Source organism: Gavialis gangeticus, unplaced genomic scaffold, assembly GCF_001723915.1.
Source record: "Gavialis gangeticus isolate Ggan-Ray unplaced genomic scaffold, GavGan_comp1, whole genome shotgun sequence".
Taxonomy (NCBI): Eukaryota; Metazoa; Chordata; order Crocodylia; family Gavialidae; genus Gavialis; species Gavialis gangeticus.
Window position 1 is genome coordinate 11,508,411 of NW_017729030.1, and position 15,822 is coordinate 11,524,232.

Genomic DNA, 15,822 nt, shown 5'->3' on the forward strand with positions numbered 1-15,822 from the left:
TTTTATTTTTTTTAGATCTTGTTTTTACCTTAGATTATAATAGAAATGTGCAGAATTAAATGGACAATGTCACAGATTCTCTCACAGATTCACGAAGTTCAGGTTCTCTGAGAGCAGAATTAACTGGACAATGTCATAAATATTTAGATCTTCCAAACTCTTTTCCCAAGTGTAACAGGGGTCTCTGGATTTACAGGTACCAAGTGCTCTAATATTTGGCTGTGTTTAAAAACCCATATGGAATTCACTCTGAATGAAGCCATGTGAAAGAAAAGAAGTGAAAGCGTGTTTATCTTGGTGTTGATGTTTCCCTTAATACATTCCTCATCTTCCTTCTGTTTGTGCCCCACTCTTCCCATTTGAGTACAAATGTAATATTTTTATTAGATCTGATTTGGAATCAGCTTCAGTTAAAAATACTGGTCTGTTTCTAAAAATCCTGCCCACTGCCCGGGTACTAAAGCTGACTTTCCCTCCAGTTTTTATTTTTGTTTTTGCTTTTTTCGGGGGGGGAGGGGCAGGGGTTGGCAGTCACATTTTTCAGGATTTTTAAGATATTCTTGCCTGTAGTCATGTGACATGTACAAGCAAAGGAAACTGACTGCCTATTCAAAGAAAACTGACTATACGAAGTAGTGTTATGCACAGTACAGAAAATGAAAAAAACAACCCTGTATATTTTCTTTAATTATTGCTTTTATGGTAATATTAGGCCCGAGTCTGAGAATGAGCTTCTGTGCTGTATGCTGAAGTCACTAGGGCTTTGCATAGAAATAGACCATTGCAGAGTGGGGGACAAAGGAATTGCTAATCATAACACAAAGTAAAAGATATTCAGATGGAATTGATTTCTCATTTTAATTCGACCAGTGTCCTACTGTATATTTGTGTCTGAAATTTAGATGGCCTTTGGTGTGTATTTATTACTGAGGAGTACAGAGTTTTGGTTTTTCCTGTTGAGGTCCCACATGTTGCCTGAAAAAGAGGATACTTAAGATGAGTGTGTCAAAGATACGGAGCTCCTCCATCTGACTTGCTGGACCCCCCAGTAAGCCTTGTAGTTTGGGAGCCTGAGCAGTGGTGAACGAGGCATGCTGCAGAATCCTGGCCCTCGGCAGCAGGGGTGCAAGTGTCTCCATGTGGCCTCTGGCCTCCTAATAACCAGTTCCCCACGTTATCCTTTATGAGTGCTCCCTTTATCCTTTAAGAGTGCTCCCTCACAGGTACAGTTTTCTCCACTCTTCTTCTGGAATCTCTTGCAGAAGGAAGACATGCATTTTGTCAACTCTCAATTGTGAAGTTGTTCATTTATAACTTCTCAGTTTCCTGCCACTGAAACTTCTAGAGAAACTTTCAAGGCCTGGCTTAATAAGATCATTAATGTGGAGCTTTGGGAACATCTGAAACATAAAGTAATTCAAGCTAGAGAAAAAACCAAGTCCTCTGTGAATTGTGTTACGTTCTACTGGCAAGTCTAGTTTTCTGTTAACAGCTGCTTGTCAGAAGAAATGGGCGTGGTGGTGGGCAAGGGACTTGGTGCCAGGGATCCAAGATCTCACGTGGGAAGGGCTATATAAAATGTCCTTGGTTCCTTGTGCAGACTGTACCCTTTGGTGTTTACAACCGGGAGTTAGCTCAAAGCCAAAGAAACCATGAACTGGAACATGATAAAAGCAACAGGCAGGAACTAGGAAACTAACAACAGAGAATCAAAGACCTAAGGCTAGAAGGGCATCTGTCCTGTTGAGTATCCTGCTAGACACTGAAAGGGCTGCTCCTTCTCAGCAGGCAGTCCAACCCATGTAGGTAACTAGGGCCAGTTGGAAGTAGTTAGGCCATTGGCAGGTAACCCAAAGTAGCTGGGGCTTCGACTCCTGACACCAGTCCTAGGTGTTAAGCAGCAAGGAATTGATACTGCATGGGTCCAGCACTTCATTTTTTGTATTTTTGTTTTTAGTATTCTCATAAAGTACCCTTTTTACAAGTACTGTGTTACGAGGCTAGCCTTTGCTAACTTTAATAATCTTGATGGCTACTTGTTTTTATAGGTCGCTGCAGCAGCTGGTCACACGGTGGTCTTAGTGGACCAGACAGATGAAATTCTGAAAAATTCAAAGAAAGGAATTGAGGAGAGTTTGAAAAAAGTAGCAAAGAAGAAGTTTGCAGACAAACCTGAGGTGAGATTTTGGTATTTATAACCACTAAGCCAACTTCATTGACTTTGATAAAAATTCTGCTTTAGTAGTTTTAATGGTTGACAATACTATATTTACTCAAATCCAAGATGACTTTTGAATTTAAGAAAACCTGCCAATAGCTAGATTCCATACATGGAAAACTTACAATTTTGTAATAATTTTCTATGTATAGTATCTAATTATTTACGGGTTGTCTAAAATTCTTCCCCTCCCCCGCCCCACTGCTACAGCGGGAAAGCAGTGGCAAAGGAGCAGGTGGTAGAGGTCAAGCAGCCTGACCCCTGCTGTCTGTCCCCTTCCTCCAACCCCTGTTTGTCCCCCCCTGCCACATGCTTCCACATCATGCCTGCCTTTCCTGCAGCCTCTGTCCCCCTGCTTGACCCCTGACACCATGGTAGTGGAAACAGCTCTGGTGTCCTGGGATTGGAACTGCTGCTGTTGCAGCCACGAGGACATGGCCAGACCAGGGCCAGAGCTGCCATGTATTCTATGCCTCAGGCTGGAATGGGCCTTGAGCTGTAACTGATGGTAAGTGATGGGGGGCAGAAGCTGTGGGGTGCATGTGGGGCAGATGACTGTGACTCTGCCTCTGACCCCAAGCCTGGTATAGTTTCACCCATAGACAAGCTGCAGGATCTCAGAATGGAGTATATAAGGATCTCTCTTCCGTTGTACTGGGTCTCCATTCTCCCTTGTTTAAACCCTGCCTTTATATTTGATCTTTGTCCTCATAAAGTATGTCAGTGGTTAACAGCTTTGACAGTCAGATGAGAGAGGGAGAGATTAATTTTTCCTCATTCCCAGAAGACCTCCAGTACAGTGGCTTTTCCTTATAAGACATTTAATTTTCTGAGGTGTCCATGAAGTTCTGTGAGTGATAACAATGAGTTGGGAACCCTGATAAAGCTGATTTATACAAGGAGGAACGGGAGAAGTTGTTTTTCTTTTGCTGAGAGCAGGTCAAAACCGTCCTGGGAAAGTACTGATCTGAGAAATGGACTGTTCTTTGGAATTCTCATTTTGAAGGTCAGAGTTGGGTTGGGAAGAAAATGGTCAATTTAAAGGAATGAATTAAAGGTTCTTTCTATTTGGTTCTGAAATTTAACCTAACAGGGAAGTTTAGCGAATCTGTGGAAGCAGAGTATTTGCATAGACTTTACATGTTTAACTGACTTGGAATACAGTATCTAGTGTATCACTTAAGTTCAGAGCTCAATAAATAATTTTGTTTCGTTTTTGAAATATGGGAGGTTTCAGATAAAAACATATGAAGCATTATATACATGATTTAGTGACACCTTTGTAATTTTTCAGGCTGCCACTCAGTTCATTGAGAGTACCTTAAAGAACTTGACAGTGAGCACAGATCCAGTAGCTATTGTACACAGCACTGATCTTGTGATAGAGGCTATTGTGGAGAACCAGGAAGTGAAAAATGACCTCTTCAAGAGACTGGACAAGTTTGCTCCAGAGTATGTATATTTATGCACTCCTATAAAAAAAACTTAAATGGTGATAGAATCCAGTTCATTATCTGTTATGTTTTGAACCTTCTACATAGTATCTTGTTCTTTAAGTGGCTGTTAATTTTGTCATTTTCTCAGCATCTGCACTTAGAGGGAGCATTTGTTAGGCTGGATCTAACTAGCATCTATCACATGATAATAGAGTATTGGACATGTCAGTTGCAGATGTTCAGACTTTGTAAGAAGTATTTGCCACCTTATTTGGGGGATTTCATTATATGTAGAACTAGAAACGGGTTTATGACAGATTCTATCTCTTCGCTGGGTTTTCAGTATGCTTTTCCAGGTCATTTTTTAGTTATTCTGACGATAAGGTTTTCTTACCAGGAAGAAATGTGAAGCGTGGGGTTGTCTTTCCTTAGAACAGCAGCAGCTTTAGTTTTCTTTGAATTTGTGCATATATTGATTGTGCTGATAACTCAGATACTTCATTTTTAACATTCATTTACCATACAGTTCCAGAGATTCAGTTCTGCATTGTATCTGAGAGTTACATTATTTCTCCATTGATTATTCACAGATAACATTATCCTGATGAACTAAACAATCTTTGTTCACTGATTGACACCTGAAACCACCCCCCCATCTTTAAAATAGAAATTGACTTCTGAAGGGAATAAAGAAGCAATTTTTCAGTCTGCGTTTGTGAGCAAAGATTAAAAAGATACTGATAAGCCAGTGAACCATCTAGAATGAATTATTTAACTAAAGTCCCACCCTCCTGCAGCTGCTCACACCAAAGAGGTTTAATCTTTACTGCTTTTATAGAAATGGAGATCTAAGAGTTCCTGTCCTAAGATAGAAATATTATCAATAACTTTTTCAAGTGAATAAATAATTGAGAGGGCTGCGGGGAGAGAATCGTGACTGCAAGTCTAAGTTATGACATGCTTTTCAGAAACTGCTGCTCAGTTTCACATCAGTAAAGAATTAGCAAATATTGGTATCACATCTATACAGCCCATGTGCTTTTAGACAGAGATATCTGTCTTGGTGTTGGGGAGCAGTGGAATGCCAGCAATGATGTACCATTACCTTGTAGTCCTGTATTAAGATGGCTGAACTAGAAGTATCTATGGAAAGCCAAAACCAAATATTACAGTAGAACAGTAAAATAAAGTTCTGGTGCAAGTATGGGGAAGAGTAACACTGATATTGTTGTGGAACGAGTTGTCCCAGATCTCAAAAGGAAGGTAGTTATTTAAATTGGGAAGAAATTGTATGGGGTGTCCCTGCCCTCAGTGAAAAAGATTTTCCCCTTCCTATCTTAGATTTGGCTAATCATTAGTAACAAAGGCATAGGGGTGACGTTTTTTTCTGTATCTTGCAAAGTTAGATGTGAAGTACCTACTTTAGACTACTTCAAAAGGCAAAGGTCACTAAATGGCAAGTATTTGGGGGAAAGGTATTCTCCAGGAAAAGACTCCCCTTACAGACTAGCTTCTCCCTTTTAAAAGTCTCTGTACAAGTTCTGATAGAACTTGAATCCATCTGGGTGGTTCACAACCCACTTAATTCGGGTTGCCAAATTAAGGATGAACCACTCGGCTCTTTGCCATGATTGCTACTTCAAAGTGCACCAATCATCTGCAGCTCTTCAGCCATCCCATGCAGCCAGCCAAAGAAGTGATGCTCCTTGAAATTAAAGCTGCGATAATTAGCTGGAGCACCAAAGCGATCCTGTGCAGCTTTTCTGTACAGCCCTGATTACCTCACAACTTGCCCGATGTAAGGGGTAAGGAACCTCTCACCCTGCTTATTATCTTAACTTGCATCCTGTAACCGGGGACGTACCTAGACTCCTGGTAGCTCCTGGCAAACTTTTAGTATCCCTCTTTGCCAGAGATAATGATTTTTTCTTGCATTTTGTTTTATTTCTGAGCCCCCTTTCTGTCCAGGCCCTGGGCAGCCACCTGATTCACCCATGCCTCTGTCCGGCTCTGCCTGTCACCTCAAATGTCACTTCTTTAGATCCAGGTAGAGAAGTATCATGAAGCTTGAGTGAAAGGCCATATGAACATGAGTATAGCCAGGAAGTAACAGAATATTCATCATTGTAGGATCTCAACTGGCTAAGGATTAAAATTATGACTAATAACTAAAGATTGGATGCATGTAGGCATCCATTGTAGTGCCTAATTTAACTATAAAATAGGACACGTTGCTTCTTAAACACAGTTTGGAGAAATGTTTGGAGAAAAACTATTTTATAGCTGCCATCAACCAGGAAGAAATTTATTTGCTATCTATTGTGGTCAGGACTTCCTTGGAGTTCCAGCAAATAATTGACTTTTCAACTCTGAAAGGTCCATGCTCCAAAACTATTGGAGCTTCTCCTGACAAAGAGTTAATCACTGACTTAACAGTTAACAGTTGCCTAGGCATCAGTGATCTCCATGTGGTTAGTTTAGCTTATGCAAACAGAGCATAGCACTGATTAGTAACAAACATTTTGGAGCTTTTAAAAGAGGCTGCCTTTCCAAAGCTGGTATAACAGACAGTGAGGTTTAAATTTAAGGTGTGAATTAAAAAAAAACCAACCCACCCAAACAAACCTTTGGAATTGTTAAAGGTTGTCCTTGCCTGGCAGTTCTAAAAATAAGTTTGACAAACATTTGTGTAAGATGGATTAGATAGTGATGATCCTGTCATGAGCAGGGTCTTGGACTAGGGCTGCTGACAAACATTCAGTGAAAGGTGTGATGAGATCTGATGCACGCTTCCTGCAGCTGTGCTTTCTGCCATACCTTATGTGCATGGCAGGAAGCACGGTTGTGGGATCGGGGATTAGATCCTGATTGTGCTGTATTGCCGGTGCAGGAGGAGTCCAGGATCACGTTCCTGAGCTCCCCCTGTACTGGTGAGTAGCAAGGTATTTGCATATTTTGTGCAATAACTTTGGCTTATTCCTTGTTTTATCATCCCATTAATAGAATGAACATGTGGCTGGGGCATTACTTAAGATGTGATTAACCAGTCAGGGGCCTAGGTGACCTCTGTAGGTCCCTAATAGCCCTATTTTTCTGTGATTTTTACAGAATGGTCCAAAAACAGGATTCTGTAGACAGGAAAAATTAGGCTGGGCAAGAAATGGAGATGTGGAAGTGAGCTTAAATGCATATTAATTTTATTGATTCCACTGGCATCTCTGAATGGACACACACTTGAATTTACTTCTGTTCTCATTCTTTTTATATTCTAATATAATAAAAGGCTTAGTACTTCAATCTGACTGTCCGTAACACTGGGAGCCAACTATATACCCACCCTAGACAGGGCAGGTGGCAATTGGCTGCATGGGTCATTGGCATTTTATTGATTTCACTGCATCTCTAAATGGTTACTTGCACTATTTTTGTGTAAAGTAGTGTAAGTACTATTTTATGTACATATAAAGGATGAGAAAAGGAGAAGTAAATTGAACTGAATATAAAAAATACAAGTGACTATTCAGAGATGCTAGTGGAATCAATAAAATATCAATGACCCATGTAGTGAGTTGAAAAAATTCTTATAAATATGCTAGAAACAAAAGTCCTGAGAGGTCAGGTGATGATTGTAGGGTAAAATTGTAATTTGTGGTATGGAAGGAAGAAAAAGTGTTCATTAACTATTTCTTTTCAATATTTGCAATGAAGCAGGAAGGTCTATTCCATCACATATGCTGATGTGGATGGAATGGAGAGAATATGACATTACCCTTAAGGGTGTTACAAGACAGTATCTACAAAAAATTAAACATCTAAATCAATAGGCTCAGATATTATGCATGTAAGAACCTAAATAAAGAAGCTAAAGAGATTTCTGAACCATTACAACTGATTTAAAATACATCTGGGAGATGAGGTAAATTCCAAAGAACTGGAGTAGTGCTGATGAAGTTCCAGTGTTTAGAAAGGATAAAAGGGACCACTAGCTCTTATAGATGGGTTACCCAAAGTTTGTCCTGGGGAAAATGATGGAATGGTTTATTTGCTATTTCAGTAGCAGGTTTAGAGGCTAAAACATAATTAATGCCGGTCATCATGGTTTCATAAAAGATAGGGCTTGTCAGAGAAACCTTCTGTCTTTATTTTAACATGATTACAGTTCAGGCTGGTAAAAGTAGTTTTGTTGCTATGGCATACTTAGACTTCTCTAAGGACTCCTCCAGATGTAACGTTTCTTACAGATTAAAAATGAGTCACACAACTTTTTTTTAATCTGCCAGATGTTCAGGTGAGTTATCTCTCAATAAAAATAGCAAAACAGCCATAAAGCTGTTGTGCATTTAATGTAGAACATCTTTGTGGCTGGTTTGCATCACGTTTTTAATTCTGAACATGTGGCATGTTAAAGTTTCATTTTGCAGCCTCATTCTCAGCAGCCCACAGCCCAGCGCAGGGCTTTGGGCTGCTGAGATGTGTACTGGACCATGGGCAGCTGGCTATGGGGGAGCTCTTCCATGCTGTTACTGGCATGTGTGTTGTCAACAACGCATGGGCTTTGTATTGGGGATGTCTGTGTGCCATTTCAAGGTGTACAGTGCAGGCAGTTGTGGACTGGATAGTTCCCTGGTCCACAGCTGTCCACTGTGGACTTTTACTAGTGCACATGCAGCTGGGTGTCAGGTAGCTCCCTGACTCCCAGCTCCTCTCACCCAGGTGGATGGGTGCTGCCAGCTGCATGCCTGGTAGATGTACAGTTGAGGATCTTACAATTTTTTCATGGATACCCAAAATAGCATGTTGTGCCATGCTCACATAGCATTGCTGGATATGTGATTTTTGGGATCCATGATAAAATTAGTCAGTCCCAATTGCAGGATCAATTTACCATCTGGATTGGGCCCAACCAGTGGTTTTTCTATCTCTTTGGGCTGCATACCCCTTTACCTTCAAAATATTGCTGTTTGTACCCTCTAGACCTGACACATCTCTGTTGACACCAACATCAACACAGCAACACCATTACTCGCTGTGCATTGAACAATCAGGAGCTCCACTGATATTGTTAATGTTTAGGTAGATAGCCCTTGGCAAAATACCACATACCCCAGTATGAAAACAACTGCTGTAAGGCATTGGACTTGATGCTATATAACACATTGCAAAAAAAAGCCACTTGCATTCAGGGAAATTAACAGGATATATATTAAATCAGTGACTTTTTTTCAACAGCATCCAAGATAATTCACAAGATAAACCCAGAGATTTCAAATAGGAATCCATAGTGTCAAAAACATTGTGGCTCATTGCGGTCTTTCTGAGGGTTTTGCAAGAGAAGAATTGCTCTTTTTATGTTTCCATAGTCAAAAAATGAGCGAAGGCAAAGAAATGGCATTTTCCAAGGAATTACTTGAGTTCAAAAATGTTGAGAACCAGTGTATTAGCTGGATTCAAATCAGCTTACCAGCTGAACTCAAAATCTGTTTGTAAATGGAAAGCTGCATTTGTAATGGTATTCTCCAATACCTTGGTTTTGGTCCACACCATATAGTATTTTTATCAACTATCAAGCTGATAAACTCTTCAGAATGTAAGGTGCAACTGAGACGGAGATTGGCAAATTGTGAATGTTGGAGTGATCTGAATTAACTGCTTAACTGGTCATGATCCAGTAAAATGCATTTTAATATAGTTAAATGCAAGATAATACATTTGCGAAGGAAGTAGGCAGGTTATAGCTACAGGATGGGTGACAGTTATAAAACCTAGAAATGTGAACAAGGACCTGGGGATAGTCACTGTAACAGAAATGCAAGTCACTCACTGTAGTACTGTGGCAAATATGGACTAATGTGATCCTTCAAACTGTAAAAAGGAAAAAAGTCAGTAGAAAACCATCTTGCCATATCACAGAGCATTATAAAATGGCTACTGGGACACTGTATACCGGATGGTTCCTGCTCTCCACCCTTCAAGGAAACTGTGGAAACAGTAGAGGGAGTTCAAAGGAGGGCCTTAAAAATGCTCCAAGAGGTAGCAAGCAGATCTTACAACATGAAGATTTAAGGAGCTCAACTTACTGTATTCATTGAAGGTCGAGAGACAGTTGCTGTGTACAGGTACTTACATGTGGAAAAGATATCTGATAATGAGAACAAAGTGTTTCAGTCTGGTTGATAAATGCATAACAAGATAGAGTGGATGGTACTGGAGGTTAAAAGAGGTTGAAATGTCGTCGCAGAGAGGGTGTTAAATATTGGAACAGTTTACCAGATGAGCTCCCCTTGCTTAGAATCCTTAAGCTGCATTAAAAAACCTTTTAAAGGATAGGCTTTAATTCAGCTTTTGGGAGAAATTTTATGGCATGTTTGAGGAGTGGGGCTGGATGATGGTCCCTTCTGGCTTTAGAACCCAAGTGTCCCTCAATTCAGCCCTTGCTTCAAAAGAACAGGATTTTCTGCAATGCACATCATCACACTTGTAGCCAACATTAAGGCAATTGGGCCTAATCAAGTAAGTTTCATGGCTTAGGTAAGGGTTTTTTTCTTTTCCTGATGCCCAGTTGGCTAGTTTTTTTTTCTGGGAGCATATGTGTTGTGGGGGATGGGCAGCTTTGCCTTTCTCCTGGAGCATCAGATTAGCCATAGTTGGAGACTGGATAATAAGTAGGATAGAACAGTGCCAGGGGGTGGTACAGAAAATAATTGGTGTACTTTGGTCTCACACTTGGGTTTGTAATGATCACCCCAGTGGGAGGAAGGAAAGAATTTTCTTCCAGATTGGGGGCAGCAAATCACCATTTTTTTCTTTTTGTAGTATGAGGTGTGTTCCGTTGTAGGGACCATCTGGCCATATCATGCTTAACCAGTTTCCTGCAGTAGCTGGGTCTTTATGTGCTAGAACTCTGGCCCATTTCTTTCTCATTTGTGTAAAAGAAGTGCTCTGAACATGTAACTAGAGTTGAGAGAGAGGAAGAAAACAAAACAACCCCACATTCTTCAAGCTCACGATTTGTACACATCAGCATTTTCATAGAAAATGTGATAGACCAAGAGTCTTATTTTCTGCTGTTGAAGACCCAGGGTTTACAGATGGGAATAGGGGTGGGTAGGGGTGTTGTTTCTGTGAACTGTCTCAGTCTCTCAGGAGTTTTTAGAGGTAAATAGTTTAGAGCTCAGCCAAGTTAGTGAGCTTTAAGCAGATTTGCTTCTACAGTCATTAAGCCTTTAAGGAGCTCAAATAAGATGGGGCTAGCCCTCACTACCAATATCCTCTGTAGATGCTATGCTTCCTTGAGCTACCTGGTAACCCCACAGAGTTCACTACATGAAGTTAATAACTCTGCAGAGATCCTTTCTTGCCAATTCTAAGCGCTTTGCACATCTTAGAAGTTTGGAAGATTGAAAGCTGTTCACTGTGGGGCAGACAGTTCAAGTGAGTTTAGCAGCCCCAGGGAAGTTGGGGTAGGGCATGACCCTGCTGACAGCATGAAGTTTTATGCTTAGCTGGGTAAGTAAAGCTAATGCCCAAAACTTTTTATAGACACAAAGCTCAACATACTAAATTTGCACCCAGCACTCTGAAAGGGCAATAGTCACGACTGACTTTTATTTCAGCCAAAATGAATCAGTAGATGCAGTTCTGTAAATAACATTGATTTGTGTGCATGCCACTCTGTGTTCCCATAGCTCTTTTCATCTGAGGATCTGCTAGCATTTGACAAACCATTAATCAGTTTAATCTCTGCATAACTGAGCTGAGGAGGTGGAACTTTGCTGAACTATTTTTGCAAGTCATCTTGTCGTCTTCAGTATTGTCTCCCAAGTACTTGAAGGAGAATTTTCAGTTCTGGTTGTCCTATGTAATCCATGTACCAACTCTGTAAAGTTTTGATGTTCAAAATGGTGATATAGAGACATGCCCTTCACCAAGCACTGTGCCTCTATATTTCTACTGTATCAATGTTTGTAGGGGCTGGTTGAGGATTTTTATATAATTTTTCAGATTTCTTCCTCATTGCATATGTTGACATTTAAACTATGCTGTTCCTACTTTCTATATATGAAGTTTATTCATATCTTCTTTCATGAGAGCTCTCCTGCCTTTTCTCCTTACCTATCTCTTGTGCAGTGGGCATCACAAAACAATGGGTGCTCTGAGAGCTGCTCTAGACCATCATGTATAGCAGTGTTCCTATGCTGAAAAATGGTGGTGGGGACACTTTAAAGCTTGTCCAAAGAGCTTTAATGAAGGCGCCCCTGCCGCCTTTTTTCAGCACAGGGACACTGATACACATGACGCTGGAGTCTGCTGAGGCACGGTAATTACCATGCCTCAGTAGACTTGATTTAATTGAGTCTGCTCTGACACACCATAATTACAGCAGTCAGAGCAGCCTCCCTGCATGTGTATAGGTGCCCTACGTTCCTTGTGTTCTAGTAATTACTTTTGTGTAGAGTTAGCCCAGGTGGAAGCGGGCTAATACTTCTGGGTGGCAGATTGTATTTGGAATTTGTGTTTCAAAACTGGCCAGGCAGGGTGTTCTCTTATGTATATTTGCCATTTGTATCAAGGAATTGGACAGGGGGAGCATTTTTTTCTGAATGGCTTTGCTCTTTTTCGCGATGCACTTTGAAGGTTATATGCAATTCTTCTTATGACCCAGTAGGTGGCACTATAAGAAAACACATCCGGTGCTGAAACTGTTTCATTAAGCATTTGTTAGTATTTCCTATTAATAAATCCCAGTTTTCAAAGCCATAAAACTTCACTGTAGGCTGAAACTTGGACTGTGAAGTCTAAATTACAGAGGCTTTTTTATCTGCCGTCTCCCAATTGGTTTATAATTTCATAGTTTCTAGGGTCGGAAGGGACCTGAGCAGCTCATCTAGTCCGACCCCCTGCCATGGCAGGAAGAGCACTGGGGTCAAATGACCCCAGTAAGGTGGTCATCCAACCTCCTCTTAAAAATCCCCAGGGTGGGAGCCTGCACCACCTCACTTGGAAGCTGGTTCCAGACCCTAGCCGCCCTGACCGTGAAGTAGCGCCTCCTGATGTCCAACTTAAACCTTCCCTCCGCCAGCTTGTGACCATTGTTCCTGGTCACTCCTTGCGGCGCTCGGGGGAACAGGGACTCCCCCAGCGCCTGCTGATCCCCCCTAACCAGTTTATAACAGGCCACAAGATCCCCCCTCAGCCTTCTCTTTTGAAGGCTGAACAGGTTCAGGTCCCGCAACCTTTCCTCATAGGACCTACCCTGCTGTCCCTTGATCATACGAGTGGCCCTCCTCTGGACCCTCTCGATGCTGTCCACATCCCTCTTAAAGTGCGGCGCCCAGAACTGGACGCAGTACTCCAGCTGCGGCCTGACCAGTGCCGCATAGAGGGGGAGGATCACCTCCTTGGACCTGCTCGAGATGCATCTGTGGATGCACGACAAGGTGCAGTTGGCCTTCCTAACCGCCTCCCCACATTGCCGACTCATGTTCATCTTGGAGTCAATAATGACTCCCAGATCCTTTTTCACCTCCGTGCTGACAAGAGGGGAGTTCCCCAGCCTGTATGTGTGGTGCCTATTGTTCCTCCCCAGGTGCATCACCTTAAATCGGTATATGGATTTAAATCGGTATATGGATGCAAGTAGATTATGTAACTGAAGGACTTTTGGACCCAATACTGTTTTAATGAGGATTTTTAAAATGTATATCTATACACCAACATGATGTATTAATTTAACCATGTCGTTCTAGTACCCAACCACAGAAATGATGCTGTTTGGAGATTAGAAGCTGAACTAAAAGCTCTGTCTCTGTATCTGTGAATGCGAGGGGCAATCTTATCTGTTAAACTTGCTTCTGTACCTGCTTGCTGACTTATTTGTATGAAGCTTCTTTATGGAAGTTTGTTTTAAGCAATTTTGAACAAGGATAGGCAGTGGATTGTTGTTATCCTCCGTGTTCCTTGACTTTGAGAAATCTTGACCACCAACATTAGATTGTAAGTGCAAGACCCTTCAGTGCTCCAGTCCTAGTACCCAACAGCCTGCTTTGTGGTGCATCCCTATTGCCACATGCAGGGTTCAACTCTTGAGGATATGAGACGCTTGTGAGCATCAGACTTGCATAAAAATTGCGGTACTATATATGACTATGAATGCATGGCTTCAACAGCCTCTTTGTACTCTTAGGTTGTGGGGGTGGTTGTTTATTTGGAGGTTTGGGGGGGAGGGGGTTAATTCCTCCCTAAAATCTAACATGCTCTTTTGACTTGGGGGCGGGGGGGTGATTTCTCAAGGCTCTTGTCTGTCCTGGAATTTGGTTTATATTTCATTAAATGTGATCGCATATAATGCTTGCCTGACCTAATAGGATATTGTCTGGAAGGGAGGATTTGTGACTGTGTGATGCAGACCAACCTATTTAATTATTTTCTGCCTTAAGAGTTTCCAATTTGTAACTAGTGTTGTTATGAGTTAAAAGTGCTCTGATGCCTTGTTGACTGAGGGCTCTATATGCATTGGAACATTGTTATATATGCTTCCAAGTTTTACACACACACACTCTCTCTCTCTGTTCCTCCCCCTCCCTGCCCCCCCCAGATGCATATATAACAATGTTCTAAATGTATATAGGGTCCTTGGTCAAGAAGGCCTTAGAGCACTTCTAATGTATAACATATGCCATATTTATGTGAATCTAAGAAGACCCTGAATTTAAAATGACCCCCTCATAATTACATTCAATACATGAAAAATTTATACATTTGTTATAATTTTCCATGCATAGAATCTAATTATTAGAGGTTGTTTTTAATTAATCCCCTCCACCACTGCAAAGAGACAGCTTGCTCCCTGCTTGTGCTGGCCCCCCAGCCTCTGCCCCCCTCTCCTCTTACCCTTGCTCTGTGCCAGTGGGCTCCATCCCTGCTCTAGCCTGAGGCATTAAGCGTGGCCCAGCTGAGCCCATGTAGCAGCCCTATGGGTTGTGCACTGCTGCTGCAGAGCCAGACTGGAACCATACTCAGTGCTTGCCAGTGCAGAGCAAGGGCAAGAGGGGGAAGAAGAGGGGCAGGTGGGGAGCAGAGGCTGTATGAGGAAGGAGATGGTAGGGGGAGGGGGGTGGGCAGCAGCTGCAGCTATAGCCCTGACCCTGGGTAGGGGCTGGAGCCTGAACCACAGCATCCACTTGCCCCCACTCCAACCTCGTGCTCAATTTTTAAGACAAGGGGCTCCCCCATATTACATGGAGGGCTCTCATCTTAGAACCGAGTAAATATGTATGTGTCATGGTCACAAATGTTTTATATATGAAACCGTATGCAAGATGGACATGTATAAAGACTAAAATAAAACATTTGTGGTATACATGCATCTAATATATGTGTATGTTATTAGATGCATATATACAGATGTTCTAAACATATGTAAGACCCTCTGTCAAGGAAGCTTCAGAACACATTTCTGACACATTGCAAATGTCATGAAAAAATATTTGTGCAAGTGGCTTCATTCTCTTGTATAAAAGTTAATAAAAAATCCTAGGTCAATATAGTGAATATAGTCCTTTACTTCTTGACAGTGCTGAAAGCCGAACTTCGTGTCTTTATCTTCACAAGAGAAGGCTGTGAAGGGAAGGCTGAGGGGGGAGCTGGTGACCGTCTATAAACTCACTAGGGGGGACCAGAAGGGTTTGGGAGAGACCTTGTTTCCCCTAGTGCCCCCTGGCATAACAAGGAATAATGGCCATAAGTTGTTGAAGAGCAGGTTTAGATTAGACATCTGTAAGAACTACTTCATGGTGAGGGCGGCTGGGATCTGGAACCAACTTCCAAGGGAAGTGGTGCTGGCTCCTACCCTGGGGGTCTTTAAGAAGAGGCTTGATGCCTACCTGGCTGGAGTCATTTGAGCCCAGTTTTTCTCCTGCCCAGGCAATGGGTCGGACTTGAAGATCTACACGGTCCCTTCCAACCCTGATTCTATGATCTTGAATGTGATTTTCCTGAGAGGTGGAGAAAGATAACTCATCTTTTCTTGATTCAGTGATGTGCCCAGTATATATTATTCCTGGGGTCAAGAATTCACATTGCCTTTCCAACAGCAAGCTTAACCATTAGTAATTGGTGTCTGTGTGTGTGTGGGGGGGGGGGGGGGGGGGGGGGGGAATTTTTAAAAAT

The 15,822-nt window shown here is 41.9% G+C and overlaps 1 protein-coding gene across 1 annotated transcript in view; it reads left to right on the forward strand.

Moving 5' to 3' along the window:
• Positions 1 to 1,508: 1,508 nt before the first annotated feature.
• HADH (hydroxyacyl-CoA dehydrogenase) overlaps positions 1,509 to 15,822 on the forward strand; it is a 33,600-nt gene continuing 19,286 nt past the window's right edge. Inside the window, exons 1-3 of the mRNA XM_019521820.1 lie at positions 1,509 to 1,559; positions 2,049 to 2,177; positions 3,513 to 3,670. Of these exons, the coding sequence (XP_019377365.1) occupies positions 1,509 to 1,559; positions 2,049 to 2,177; positions 3,513 to 3,670 (338 nt within the window). The remainder of the gene's footprint in view (positions 1,560 to 2,048; positions 2,178 to 3,512; positions 3,671 to 15,822) is intronic.